Source organism: Theobroma cacao, chromosome 2 (assembly GCF_053813885.1).
Source record: "Theobroma cacao isolate CCN51 chromosome 2, ASM5381388v1, whole genome shotgun sequence".
Taxonomy (NCBI): domain Eukaryota; kingdom Viridiplantae; phylum Streptophyta; class Magnoliopsida; order Malvales; family Malvaceae; genus Theobroma; species Theobroma cacao.
Window position 1 is genome coordinate 4,805,376 of NC_142640.1, and position 13,120 is coordinate 4,818,495.

Sequence of the window (13,120 nt, forward strand, 5' to 3'; positions counted from 1 at the left end):
CACATTCTAGAACCACAGCAGGTTTTGAGACGATTCTGTGTCACATCCAACTATGTTGTGGCCAGTGGGGACAAACTATTTTGGATTGAAAATCCCAGGTCTTCTTTTATGTAGTTAAATAGTGAGCATGAATCTTGTGAAGGTTGCTGCAGCTTACATTCTGCAGACTTTACTGTGACTCTGTTGATTATGCATTCTCCTCCAGTTATCAGAACCGAGCAGTTGAAAGAAGGGGGAAAATAACTAAACTATTGTGTTTGACAAACAAGTAAATTGCAAATTATCAGGAATTTGTCACATCAGATGCCACATTTAAGGTGCCAAAATATAGAAGCAAGAATTTGATGTTATAAGGGGAATATAGAATTACAGATTAATCTTGTTCACAACTAGAAGATTTTCATGTCCAGGTCCAGCCATAAAGCTTACAATCTGGCAGCAGATATGTGGCAAGGGGACTTGGTCAGTTGTTAGTTTTGAGCTCTGGTTTCATTTAGCCTTCATCCCGCGAACCATGCAATGCCCCTCCCTAAAATTTGTGTCTAAAATTAGAGGCAAGTCTAAAATTTTGTGGTGTCCAGACGAACCCAACAAACTTTCCGGTGCTAAAACAGGAGCCAACTTCCAATGACCTCTCAATGTCTGCCAAACCATACCTTCCTTCTCCCTCAATATAATCCACCCCTCTTCAGAACCATCTGCCTTCTATAAGCAGCCTTGGGCCTACCAAGGTGGTCAGCAATGGCTAAACCTCAAAGATTGCAGGCCTTTGGCTGCTTTCTTTTCTTCTCTTTTCTTCTCTCTTCATTATCAACGTTCACTTTTGCATTGTCTGACGCTGAAGCATCCTATATTGCTCATCGCCAGCTCCTAACCCTCCCTGAAAATGGCGAACTTCCAGAGGATTTTGAATATGAAGTCAAAATAGTTGAAACTTTCGCCAATCAAAGGCTCAAGAGGGCTTACATTGCCCTTCAAGCCTGGAAAAAGGCAATGTACTCTGATCCATTGAACACAACTGGCAACTGGGTTGGCCCCAATGTGTGTGCCTACACCGGTGTCTTCTGTGCCCCGGCACTGGATGACCCCAAGTTGAGTGTTGTAGCCGGCGTTGATCTTAATCATGCTGACATTGCTGGATACCTTCCAGCAGAGTTGGGGCTTATGACTGATCTTGCATTGTTCCACATAAACTCTAACAGGTTTTGTGGAATTATACCTAAGAGCTTGTCTAAGCTTACGCTTATGCATGAGTTTGATGTCAGCAACAACCGCTTTGTTGGTCCTTTCCCAGAAGTTGTTCTATCATGGCCAGGGCTCAAGTACCTTGATGTCAGATTCAATGATTTTGAAGGCAAATTACCTTGTGGCATTTTCGAAAAGGACCTGGATGCGTTGTTCTTGAACAACAACAGGTTCACCTCCACCATTCCCGAAACGATTGGCAAATCCACGGTGTCTGTTGTGACATTTGCCAACAACAAATTCAGCGGATGCATTCCACACAGCATTGGCAAGATGGCGAACCTGAATGAGATAACTTTCATGAACAATGACCTTGGTGGTTGCTTCCCAGCAGAAGTTGGGTTGCTTAGCAACATGACTGTCTTTGATGCTGGCCTCAACTCATTTACAGGTATCTTGCCACAAAGCTTTTCGGGCTTGAAGAAGGTTGAGCTCTTGGATATTTCCCACAACAAGCTGACAGGAATTGTACCCGAGAATGTCTGCAAGTTGTCGAGCTTGTCCAATTTCACATTCTCTTACAACTACTTCAAGGGAGAGGCCAATGCTTGCATTCCACCTTCAAGGAAGGACATTGTGATAGATGACACCAGCAACTGTTTAGGTGGTAGGCCAAAGCAGAAGTCAGCCAAGGAATGCTACCCAGTGGTGAGCCGCCCTGTGGACTGTAGCAAGGACAAGTGTGGTGGAGGCTCTTCACCTTCCAAACCACACCCTCCTAAGACACCATCACCATATGAATCCAGTCCATCAAAGCCACAGCCAAAACCACCCGTCACAGCTCCTCCAACACCAAAGCCGAAACCATCCACACCGGAGGAGCCACATCGACGACCTCCGGTACAGGGGCACCCTAATCCACCATCTTCAGCACCAGCACCGTCACCTGATCCACATGACCAATCTCCAGTGACTCCTATCAGGCCACCAGCACCTAAGAACCCAACTCGGGAGCCACCCCCAGCACCTAAGAAGCCGACTCCCGAGTCACCAAAATCACCAGCAGCACCGGAGAATCCAACTCCCCAACCACCAAAATCGTCACCAATGCCTTCACCTGACCCACACGGTAATTCTCCTGTTGGAGGCGTCCGCTCACCTCCACCACCAGTCTACTCTCCACCCCCACCCGTGCACTCACCCCCGCCACCAGTCTATTCACCACCGCCACCACCAGTTTATTCTCCACCACCACCACCAGTTTATTCCCCACCACCACCTCCACCTGTCTACTCACCACCCCCACCAGTTCACTCGCCACCTCCACCAGTCTACTCACCCCCACCACCACCACTTGTCTATTCACCACCACCACCTCCTGTCTACTCCCCACCACCACCAGTCTACTCCCCTCCACCACCTGCCCATTCACCACCACCACCACCACCCGTCTACTCTCCACCACCACCACCACCCGTCCACTCTCCACCTCCACCGCTTTACTCACCACCACCACCTGTACGATCCCCACCTCCACCGCTTTACTCACCACCACCACCACCAGTTCCAACTCCATCTCCTCCTCCTCCTCCTCCTGTTGCTTCTGCACCGCCACCTACCGAGGAATTTGTCCTCCCACCAAACTTGGGATTCCAGTACTCCTCGCCACCTCCACCAATGTTCCCAGGCTACTAAATAGTATAGCCTTAAAACATCTTTATATTGTATATTCACCCTTTTGGCTATAAAAATGAAAAAAGACAAAAAGAGGCTAAAGCACACAGGCATTTTGTTAGCTTGACTTCTCAATGGATTTGCAATTTCCATTAAGTAGAGAAGTTCCTTATATGCATATGAATCTCCATTACATCTGATTTAGTTTCCTCCGTTCCCTTAATCTGTCTCTTTTTCATTTTTTTTCCCTTTTTGGTTGCTACAAAATCAAGGTGCCAATTAGAGTTTAAGCGTAATTATTTAGTGCATTTATTTTTGTTGAATTCGTCATTTCATATAGGCATATCTGCATGACATTGAAAAAAGAAAACATTCCAAATAATCATATACTTTCTCATATTTTTGAAATGTCACACAGCTTTAAACAAATGATAAATACACACCAATGCCTTAACTCTGTTATGTTATTAAGAATTATAAATCAACAATAGAATAATAATGAAATAATAAACAAGAACAATTGTTGCATCCTGTGATGTTCATGTTTAGGCTCAGCCAATTTCAGTTATGTCATGAAACATGACGTGAAGCCAAAAGTTTCACCATTTTTATTGCTTTTTCTTCATTTTATTGTGATTTTATAACTTTTAAATACAAGACATGTAGCTTTACAATATAATTGGTTCTAATCTCCCTGTCTCCAAAGTGAAACCAAAAGGACCAAAAAGTTCTAGTTACAAAGACTTGATCATTTGCGCTACCTTATCCATGGAAGGCCTATCTTGTGGATTGCGTGACAGGCAAAGCCAGGCAATTTCAATCATTCCGACCATGTTCTCCTTCACTTCTCCCAATTTCTCATCGCATATACTAGTCAGTCCTTCTTTCCTTTTCTTTTCTTTTATGTACGCTCCCAGGTTGGTCACTGAAGGCCTCTTCGCAGTAATTAGCTCTAGTAGCAGTATTCCAAAGCTGTAAACATCAGACTTCTGTGTAAACATTTTTGGAAGATTCTTCAGTTCAGGCGCCACACGGCCAGAATTTCTTTTGATCATCTTTTCCGGAGGTACTAGGTAAGGTGTTTCGTAGCTCGAAAGACATGCAGAAAAATCCATTCGAATCAAGATGTTCGAAGCCTTAATCACCCCACAAACCAGAGCTTCACCATTTGGAGTTACTCGGCTATGAATTGAGGCAACTGCCTGTGCTGCACACAATGCTATCTGTTTCCTAATTCCCCAGTTTAATGGAGTGAACTGAATCCCTTCGCTGCCTGCATATTTGCAAATGATAGAAAAGTTAATTAGAGCTCTAACATCATCTATATCTATAAGCTGCCAAAAGCATCAGAGTTTCTACTCCAAGAATTCGACAGAATATGTGTTAGAGTTGCAATTAACAGTTCGACAAGTTAGTTTAATCAGGTTCAATCAGAAATATACCCCAGAAAATGGATATGAAAATTAGGTTAAGATATAGGAAGAAATCGTAGCTTACCATGTAAAAGCTCCTCCAAACTCCCCAGGATCACATACTCATACAGAATAAAAGCCTCTCCTCCATACCAAAAACTAAAATGTATTGGTAAGAGCCAAGCATCCCGGATTCCTCCAAAGAAGTTAATCCACAAGTCAAGACTAACGGCATCCGTGATCAGCCCTTCTCTGATCTTTCGGATTGTGACAATTGAACCACATTTAAGAACAACCTTAAACAAAGTCCCCAGGGTACCTTCACCAAGCCTATTTTTTGGAATCTGAGCCAGTTCTGGTGGATCATATTTCTTGGCAACTGTTATGTCCCCAAATATTACCTCCATAGGAAGTGTCACCTTAACTTCCAACAATGAAACTGGGGTTGTAGTTGTCACTTTTCCATCACTGGATTTAGGCTTCTTTTTTCTAGCCCATATCAAAACAAGAAAGGCATAGATAAGTGCAAGTACGATGCTCCCACAAACCAACACTACTCGGATATGATGTCCCAACATTCAGAATGGATCAACAGAAACCTCCTGGTGCTGCTCTATCAGGGAACCTGGCAGACTTAAGATTTTCAGTTTTTTCCTTCATGAAATGTTAAAGAATAGTAGTAGCATAATTTTTTCCCCTGTTTTCACTTTTGTATTTTTTAGCTTGTAGTGGTTCATAGTTTATTCCACCATGGTCCTTGGGATGACCAGTCAGCCACACCGGACCCTTTCACTGCCTTGTGTACGTAGGAAATTCATTTTCAAACTTCTGATAGAACAAAAATTGTATAGAGACAAAAGGGTCTTGATTAAATGTAGTAGTAAACAGATTAAAACTTGGTCAATTTAAAAAATGCAAGAAAGTACCCATCAATCAGGATCATTAATTTTCTTAGCATGCATTAGTTGATGATTAGTGATCAATCAACTAGCTGCTGAATCAAATGCAATAATGGATTTCAAACACCTTATAAACTTTGACATTGGCGGTCAAGAGGACTTTATTAGTTTCAAAAGTGGAAAACTAACAATGGGTCGACAATGGGAATAGGTTTGGTCCGTTTGGAAAGAGCCAGAAGGGGAAGATTGGCCCAATCAACACAAAACGCAGGCGTTTAATTTGCTTAATTTTTAGAGATACGGCATCGTTTTAAAGTTGATTGCCTTCAAACGCACGTTGAGTCACGGTTTCGTGGTCCATTTTCGACTGAAAACAGCCGCTATCCTCAACAACTTGAAGCTCCAGCATCCTTGTGCAGATCTCATTCAATCTCTTCTCTGTTATTAAAATCACAAGAAAATCGAAGCCAAAAGCAGAACTTTTGTTTTTTTGAGACTTACGTCACTAATTTCTTCTGCATTTTTTGGTACAAAAACAAAGAAAAGAAATGGAAGATACCAAGAACCCACCACCACAACAAATGGAAGATAAAGAAAAAAGAGAATCTGCAGGAAAAAAAGAAGAACCCAAGAAGGAGGAGCAACGATCAGCATCAACTACGACAGCAAAGAGTGGAGGAGGATGGGGCGGTTGGGGTTTCTCTGCTTTCTCTGTTCTCTCGGATCTTCAACAAGCTGCTACTGTTGCCGCTGAGGAGATCAGTCGCAATGTAAGCTTCATTTTATCTCTCTACGTATTCGTTTATATATATAATACTATCAAATTATGGGATTAACAGTTTTTCCGTATTGTTTTTGGTATTCGAATTAAAGTTTGTTTTTTGAATTATGTTTGGAAATGTGGGTATTCAGATCTTGGAGTGAAATTGGTTGTTTTTGGGGGTTTTTTTTTTCGAATTACCATTTTGAATAAAGAGTCTTTTGGGTTGTTTAATTTCGTAGCTTTTTGATACTGTGAATTGTGGAAGCCTTATTCAGTATTGCTTTTAGTAGAGAAGTTTTATTTTGTTGAATTAAACCTTCCTCTTTGTTAGTGGAATAAATTTGTGTTTGATATGTGAAGCATTAGAAATGTGCCATTGTTCAAGGACCTTATCTTGTGTGAAAATTCAGAGGCGAGGTGTTGAGTTTATAAATAGTGAAGGTTGTCATTTACACTTCAGAAAGGATAAACTGATAATTTTTTATAAGAATTATGCGCAATAGCTTATCATGTAATGGTGATATCATGCTGTTTTCAATTTTATTAAGCAGTGCTTTCTTGATGCAGGCTTCTGTGGTTGCAGAAAAGGCTGCCAAGAGCCTGGCAGATATGCAACTTGCTGAAGACTCAGAATCTTCTAAGGAGGAAGAAGCAGAGGAATCTCCAATTGAAAAGGAAGGTGAAGATGAAAATGACAAACTACGAAAGTCTGCTCTGGATAAGTTAGAGAAAGCCAGTGACGATTCTTTCCTTGGCCAGGCAAGTCTTTTTTATCCATTTTGATATTAGAAATTATGTGTACTAGCACTTGGTGCAGAAATCTGGGATGATGATAGTCCTGCAGCTTTTGCTTTTTCATTTGTGTTCGAAACTCTGTCCTTTTTTCTGCAGACACACCAGAGTGCACTGACAGTCATATTATAGCATTACGATGGATCAGAATCAATATTTGGTTTTTGATATTGATCAATCAGAATCAATATTTTTGTTTTTGATATTGGTTGAGCATCATCTTATGTCCTACTTGCAATGTTTGCAGGGTTTGAAGGTTTTTGACAACTCTGTGGAGAATTTGGCTTCTGGTGCATGGCAAGCACTAGGGAGTGCATGGAAAGGGGGTACCAATCTTGTTCAGAAGTATGTTTCATTGCATTTCAATGTATCATTTTCCTTTCCAATTGTGATTAGTTGCACCAGAGCCGAAGATTGATTGTTCAAATCGCAAGCAAGAGAGAGTTTGATTTTCAAATAATTAGTTGATTCCCAGGAACTAACGAGCAAAAAATAAAAAACGAATGGGTTGATGCTTATTAATTGCTATGCATCTTCAAAATTTTCAGAACTCATTCAATATGAATATCTTTAATATCTAAAGCAATGGGTTCAGGGTTCTATCATCATGGAATATTTGCAGTATATTGGATTTTCCCCCTCCGTGAAGCCGTGACAATGTTCAGGACATCAACCAGCTCTAACACTGAGCTACTGAGGAACAACAGGAGACTAGACACCCCCATGCGCCTTCTGTAGGGAGGCTGCACACTGAAAAAAAAAAACAAAAACAAAAAAGTGAAAAATGATGGTAAAAAAATCTTCACTTTTGAGAATAATGAAAAATGGAAAGTGTTCAGTTGGAACTGCCAAGATGAGAATTAGGAAGGATTGGTTAACAAGTGCATGTACATCACACCTCCTACAGCAGTTGCCAAAGCTCCAAGTGAAATTTAGTAGGGCTCATTTTTCAATATAAAAAACAGGGAAGTTGGCTGTAGTTGAGTCACATTTTTTGGACAGGATATGGATTTTTTCATCTATGGTCCGTATGAGACTTTTTGAGTAGTATTTTCCTGGTATCTAGGATATTTAAAGTTTGTTTTTGGGTGGATGCATACTTCTAGAAATGAGGATTTTAATGCTAAGATTAACAACAGAGTAACCTAGGCTGCTTGGTTTTGTGTCATCATTTTATAATTTACCTTTATTTTCTCCTTGTTGTAGTACAATTCTACAATTATTGTCATGAAACTCAAGAAATGAATACACTTGAACATTTTTCCACTAATAAGTTTTTCTCTCTTTTATTGTTTAGGCTCGAGCATTCTGCTGCAAACATTGCAGATTCTATTCAGCATGGAGGTTTACCCACTGGTTCAGTTGCACCATCATTAATTGAGGTTTGTGCAGGCCTTGTTTTCTGGCTTATTAGTGTTGCAATGATCTCTTATTTCTCATTTTTATTTGGCAGACTGGAAAAGCTTTTACAACAAAGGGAATGCAAGTGCTTGAATATGTGGGAAAGGAGACTATGGATTTACTAATCACTGAAACTGGTATCGAAGTTGAAAAGAACCCTAAGGGCACTGAACAGCCATCTGATGAGGATCAGTTATTTGAGGAAGTCAGTTTTGATCGATGCTTCTATATATATGGAGGTCCAGAGCAGTTGGAGGTTAACTTCTTATCCTTGAAGTTGAGTTTGATTATTGAAATGATTATATCTTTCAAATTGCTGAACTGTAATGCTGTCAGGAACTGGAAGCATTGTCCAGCCATTATGCCCTTCTATTCAATCGAAGAAAAGCAAAGTTACCATCAGAACAGAAATCTGTGTATGAGGGAAAGCTTAAACAAATCCAGCAAATTTTCAGTTTGGATGCTGAAATGGAGGGGAATGGTCCAGAGTTGGCCAAAGGAAAGAAAATAGAGACTGGAACTGAGGGCAGTCAGGATGAGATGAAAAATTTGCATGATTCAAGTGTCAGCAAGGCTGCTGATATGGCTGCTGGGTAATTTGCTAAACATAGTTTTTTTCTCGTTTACCTCACTCAGAAAATTCTGCACCAAGGTATTACTGGGTATAGAATATGGTTTTCTGAATGTCTGCACTACTTATAGGTATCTTCTATTAGGGCTTTCATTCAGGAGCTCATCCAGTTCTAATTATCAAAGTTGAATTTCCTTTAACTGAGTTGATTTTGTATCCATATCGTTCAGTAGCCTCCTCTTGATAACTACTCCATTTTCATCTTTTCAACTCTAAATATTACACATGCTTTGAAATAGATAAAAAATGGATTTTCGCCTAAGATTGTTTAAATTATATGCATGGTGACAAGTGTGTAGGGTTTCTTGATGTAGTATGAATCAGATGGACATGCAGCAAAAAATATTGCTCGCGATCAACGATTTTTAACACATTTTATAGTGTTATTTATAGTCTTTTTTTTTTTTCCAGATAAGCATAATATTAATTATAATTGATACTGCTTGGTTGTTAATAGTTCCAAAACATTTTCAGGTTCACAAATGCATTGGCAGGATTAGCTGTTAATGATATAATTCAAAGAACTGCTGGAAGGCTAGAGTCGCTGCACTCAGAGGGGGTTCATGTATTGAGATATTTTTGAATTATTTTGAACATTTTGACAATTATTTTAGGACATGATCTTTATTGTTGGTTCCTTGGTGAATTTAAAATGACTATGCATGTCTTTGCAGAGGCTTTCGGAAATGTGCTGTTTTGCAGTGTCTCAGCTCCTGATGCTGGGTAAATCTATCATATCTAGTGCTAACAAAGTTCAAGATGAAGATGCTGATGGCGATATGCTAAATATCGACTGGCCTGAGGATTCCATTGAAAAAGCTAAATTAATCAGAGTAAAGGCACAATCAATGATAGGATATGCGGAAGCTGTATCCAGCAGCTTTATCACAGGTTATATTTCTTGCCCCCCTGCGGCAGCATGTACCTCTGTTATCTTCTTAGATCAGTTATATTTTTACATGGTACATGTGAGCACAGATAGCTGAAGGTGGTTATCTTTAAATGTGTTATTCAGGCATATCTGATGTAGCTGAAGCTTATCTAGCGGCCATTAAGAGTGCTACTGTAGATTCGCATGAAGCACTTCCACAGGCATCAATCCAGGAGAAAGCTAATGCCTTCTTCGAACATCTCCACGGTGATCAGACCACTGCAGTGAGCAAAATCAAGGATGGACTCCAATATTTGACCTATGTAGTCCTTTCAACCACAATGCCAGCCGCTTGAAAACACGAATTCTCTACGTGTCTTGTTAGTTTCCATGTAAATAGTTGCATTTTAGACGAGTTTAACCCCCAGTCTCTCTTTGAACTTTTTATGCTACACCATTGAAACTGAGCTCATTTTAATTCAGGGGTTATGGCAGTTTCTTTTGTGTAGATTTCTTGGTGTTAAACTTGAACGTTAAACAGTCTATTTCCACATAAAGGATCAAAAGAAATTCAAATATCATATTCTTTCTACGGATTTGAGAGATCTAGCTTCATGAGGTTTCAGAAATTTTCTTGGCCTTGATTCCCTGATTCTATGTTTAGCATTCTGGAAAATCGCGAGAGGCGAAGCTTGTACACTATACCGAGCTGTGCCTTCGAAGAAGTTCTAGAAAACTTGTGTATTTCTTTACACGAAAGTTTACTAAAACAGTGGACAGGCACAATACAGAGACTGAATGGGGAAGGCTTTTATCTCTTTCTTTTTATAATGGTATTTGTTCTCTATATACAGTAGTAATACAGGAATGTAGAAACAGAGTGATCTAATATAATGCAACCAGGAAGCCCTGCAATCACAGTTTGGCAAACATAGCAAAACCTTCCAAAATAGACCCCACTGCACAAGATTTGTTTTTTTCAGAGAAACTGTCCATGTTCAATGTATGTTAAGAAAGTAAAAAAACCATAATCACATAAAAAGAATATGACAGTGTAACCACTGTCTTTTGTCTCGCAGTGATTTACCGTTATCTAGCAAGTAGCTACCGTACTCTCAAGAGAGCCATGGGAGAAGTTGATCCAGCTTTCATCCAAGCCACCGAACACAGACCCAAACTCAATACCATCCAAATCGAGGGAATCCCACTTATTGATCTTTCCGTATCTGACACTAGAGACCTCAAACAACTTGTTTCGGAGATTGGAAACGCATGCAAAAAGTGGGGATTTTTTCAAGTGATCAATCATGTGGTGCCTTTGGAATTATGCACAAGGATTAAGGAGGCGGCGAAAACATTCTTTGATCGGCCCATAGAGGAAAAGAGGAAGGTTAAACGAGATGAAGTGAATGCTATGGGGTACCATGATAGCGAGCACACAAAGAACGTTAGAGACTGGAAGGAAGTCTTTGATTTCTTGTTAGAAGATCCAACTTTTGTCCCAGCTTCGCCTGAGCCTGAGGATAAAGAAATAAGGACGTTGACTAACCAGTGGCCTGAGAACCCTCCCGAGTTCAGGTAATATAAATCTTGCCTTTGGGATTTTTGGTGGTCACTTCCAGAAAGCATAGGTCTATCATTTCACTTTTCATATGTTTATAGGATTAGCAAATAAAGATGAGCAAACTTATGACTGTTTGATAGATATGAGAATTAGAGATGAGCCGATAACAGATGCCTACAAGAATGACTTCAGCTTACAACTTCGGGATACCACAAAAGCATGAGTTAAAAGGGGAAAGAAAATGGTGCAAATTACTAATGCCATATGCCTATAGTTCCTGATGTTGACTGTTGGTTTAAAATGACCATGTTTTAGCAAAGATTTTTAATTTTTTTTTTTCGGCAATTGATTTGGTGATTTGTCATGTCAAAGTTCTGGGGTATCAAAATCACCATAATTTGTCTGAATTGATTCACAGCAACTTTTTCTAAGCAAGAATTAATCTGGCACTTGGTTTCATACAAGGATTGTTTATGTTGGCTAGGGAGGTGTGCCAGGAGTATGCTCGAGAGGTGGAAAAGCTAGGTTACAAGCTGTTGGAACTCATCTCCTTAAGCTTAGGCTTGCCGGCTAACCGGTTGAGTGGCTACTTTAAAGACCATACAGGCATGCTAAGACTTAACTATTATCCTCCTTGCCCTTGCCCTGACCTAGCACTTGGTGTTGGTCGACACAAGGATGCTAGTGCCTTAACTGTCCTTTCTCAAGATGATGTTGGAGGACTACAAGTAAAGAGAAAAACAGATGGAGAGTGGATTCCTGTTAAGCCAATCCCAAATGCCTTCATCATCAATGTTGGTGATACTGTTCAGGTACCAGGGATTAATTTTGGCTAATTAGTCAAGTTCTTGCAACTATTCAATTTTTTTTCTTTTTTGTTTATTCTTTTCAATATTTCGTATGGTTGTAGTCCCAACAGGTTAATTAGAGTAGGCCATCCCTCAAATAGATGTGAAGGCCATAAGGGTAAAAGCTCATTATTTGTCAGTAGTTTGTACCATTAGCTCACACGCTGCCCTTTTGCAGGTCTGGAGTAATGAACTTTATGAGAGTGTGGAGCACAGGGTGGTGGTGAACTCTGAAAAGGAAAGGTTTTCAGTTCCATGCTTCTTTTTCCCTTGTCACTCTGTCATGGTGAAGCCACTGGAGGAGTTAGTCAATGAGCAAAATCCAGCAAAGTATAAAGAATACAGCTTTGGAAAGTTTTTTGTAGCTAGAAACCGCAGTGATTACAAGAAGCTTGAGGTTGAAAACATTCAAATTCATAATTTTAAGATATCTAATTAAGTTGCTGATGTATATACAAACCTGCTAGTAAAGCACTAGATTCGGCTTCTTGTAATTTATCATGCTATGGAACCTTGATATCAGAATAAAAATATTTCTTCTCAACCCAAGATTACTTTCATGTTGTGTAATCCAGGCTTCCATGGATGACTCTGTGTGTTCAACTTGAATGCTAACATTACTAATACATTAGATAAAACTGCATGGGAACCACCGAATTTGGGAGAGTTCCTTGCCATATAGACTTCTTTCTGAATATGAATATATATATATATATATTTGAAAATTCATAGTATATTGAATGCAACAAGAAGATTCATGTCTGTTACTTTCTGAAATTGAGAATAACAGCGCAGAATCATCTCCAAAAGTATCTCCTACAGGACTATACAATAGATCAGGTACTGTAAGAAACGTGTACGCAAAAACAATACCCAGCAACCCCCCTTCAACATGAGGCATTCATCTCACCTCCATTCCCCAATTACAAAAAATCACACAGTTCAACCAATTTACAAGGCATAAACTTGCCCAACATTCAGAACACAGAAATAAAAGCAGGAAGGCTGCTTTTGGCCAATTGCAAAGATCATCCAGCATGAAACTTCCACAAGACACACATCCAATCTCTCAACCATACA

The 13,120-nt window shown here is 39.9% G+C and overlaps 4 protein-coding genes across 4 annotated transcripts; 3 read left to right on the forward strand and 1 right to left on the reverse strand.

Annotated features, from left to right (window-relative positions):
* Nucleotides 1–741: 741 nt before the first annotated feature.
* Nucleotides 742–3,015, forward strand: LOC18607866 (Leucine-rich repeat (LRR) family protein). The gene has a single exon (XM_007042261.3). It carries the CDS (start codon nucleotides 742–744, stop codon nucleotides 2,878–2,880), a length of 2,139 nt encoding a protein of 712 aa, XP_007042323.3. The 3' UTR covers nucleotides 2,881–3,015.
* A 512-nt stretch (nucleotides 3,016–3,527) lies between these two features.
* On the reverse strand, nucleotides 3,528–4,849 carry LOC18607867 (putative inactive receptor kinase At1g48480). Its single transcript, XM_007042262.3, has 2 exons — nucleotides 4,357–4,849; nucleotides 3,528–4,132 (listed from the first exon to the last, which is right to left on the reverse strand). The coding sequence occupies exons 1-2, from the start codon at nucleotides 4,847–4,849 to the stop codon at nucleotides 3,594–3,596; spliced, it is 1,032 nt and encodes a 343-aa protein (XP_007042324.3). The 3' UTR covers nucleotides 3,528–3,593.
* A 680-nt stretch (nucleotides 4,850–5,529) lies between these two features.
* Nucleotides 5,530–10,224, forward strand: LOC18607868 (BAT2 domain protein). The gene is made up of 9 exons (XM_007042263.3): nucleotides 5,530–5,940; nucleotides 6,501–6,692; nucleotides 6,973–7,070; nucleotides 8,023–8,107; nucleotides 8,179–8,382; nucleotides 8,463–8,719; nucleotides 9,232–9,322; nucleotides 9,432–9,648; nucleotides 9,773–10,224. The coding sequence occupies exons 1-9, from the start codon at nucleotides 5,719–5,721 to the stop codon at nucleotides 9,982–9,984; spliced, it is 1,578 nt and encodes a 525-aa protein (XP_007042325.3). The 5' UTR covers nucleotides 5,530–5,718; the 3' UTR covers nucleotides 9,985–10,224.
* Nucleotides 10,225–10,671: 447 nt separating this feature from the next.
* LOC18607869 (protein DMR6-LIKE OXYGENASE 2-like) lies at nucleotides 10,672–12,584 on the forward strand. The gene is made up of 3 exons (XM_007042264.3): nucleotides 10,672–11,206; nucleotides 11,677–12,004; nucleotides 12,219–12,584. The coding sequence occupies exons 1-3, from the start codon at nucleotides 10,755–10,757 to the stop codon at nucleotides 12,477–12,479; spliced, it is 1,041 nt and encodes a 346-aa protein (XP_007042326.3). The 5' UTR covers nucleotides 10,672–10,754; the 3' UTR covers nucleotides 12,480–12,584.
* Nucleotides 12,585–13,120: the final 536 nt, after the last annotated feature.

What these genes read in the sequence shown, in the direction of transcription:
- LOC18607866 (XM_007042261.3), top strand. Translation starts at nt 742, where the DNA reads ATGGCTAAACCTCAAAGATTGCAGGCCTTTGGCTGCTTTCTTTTCTTC.
- LOC18607867 (XM_007042262.3), bottom strand. Translation starts at nt 4,849, where the DNA reads ATGTTGGGACATCATATCCGAGTAGTGTTGGTTTGTGGGAGCATCGTA. An exon ending in TTTGGAGGAGCTTTTACATG is followed by an intron (nt 4,133 to 4,356) that starts GTAAGCTACGAT and finishes GCAAATATGCAG; the next exon opens with GCAGCGAAGGGATTCAGTTC.
- LOC18607868 (XM_007042263.3), top strand. Translation starts at nt 5,719, where the DNA reads ATGGAAGATACCAAGAACCCACCACCACAACAAATGGAAGATAAAGAA. An exon ending in TTGCACCATCATTAATTGAG is followed by an intron (nt 8,108 to 8,178) that starts GTTTGTGCAGGC and finishes TTTATTTGGCAG; the next exon opens with ACTGGAAAAGCTTTTACAAC. An exon ending in GCTGCTGATATGGCTGCTGG is followed by an intron (nt 8,720 to 9,231) that starts GTAATTTGCTAA and finishes AAACATTTTCAG; the next exon opens with GTTCACAAATGCATTGGCAG.
- LOC18607869 (XM_007042264.3), top strand. Translation starts at nt 10,755, where the DNA reads ATGGGAGAAGTTGATCCAGCTTTCATCCAAGCCACCGAACACAGACCC. An exon ending in GAGAACCCTCCCGAGTTCAG is followed by an intron (nt 11,207 to 11,676) that starts GTAATATAAATC and finishes TATGTTGGCTAG; the next exon opens with GGAGGTGTGCCAGGAGTATG. An exon ending in ATGTTGGTGATACTGTTCAG is followed by an intron (nt 12,005 to 12,218) that starts GTACCAGGGATT and finishes GCCCTTTTGCAG; the next exon opens with GTCTGGAGTAATGAACTTTA.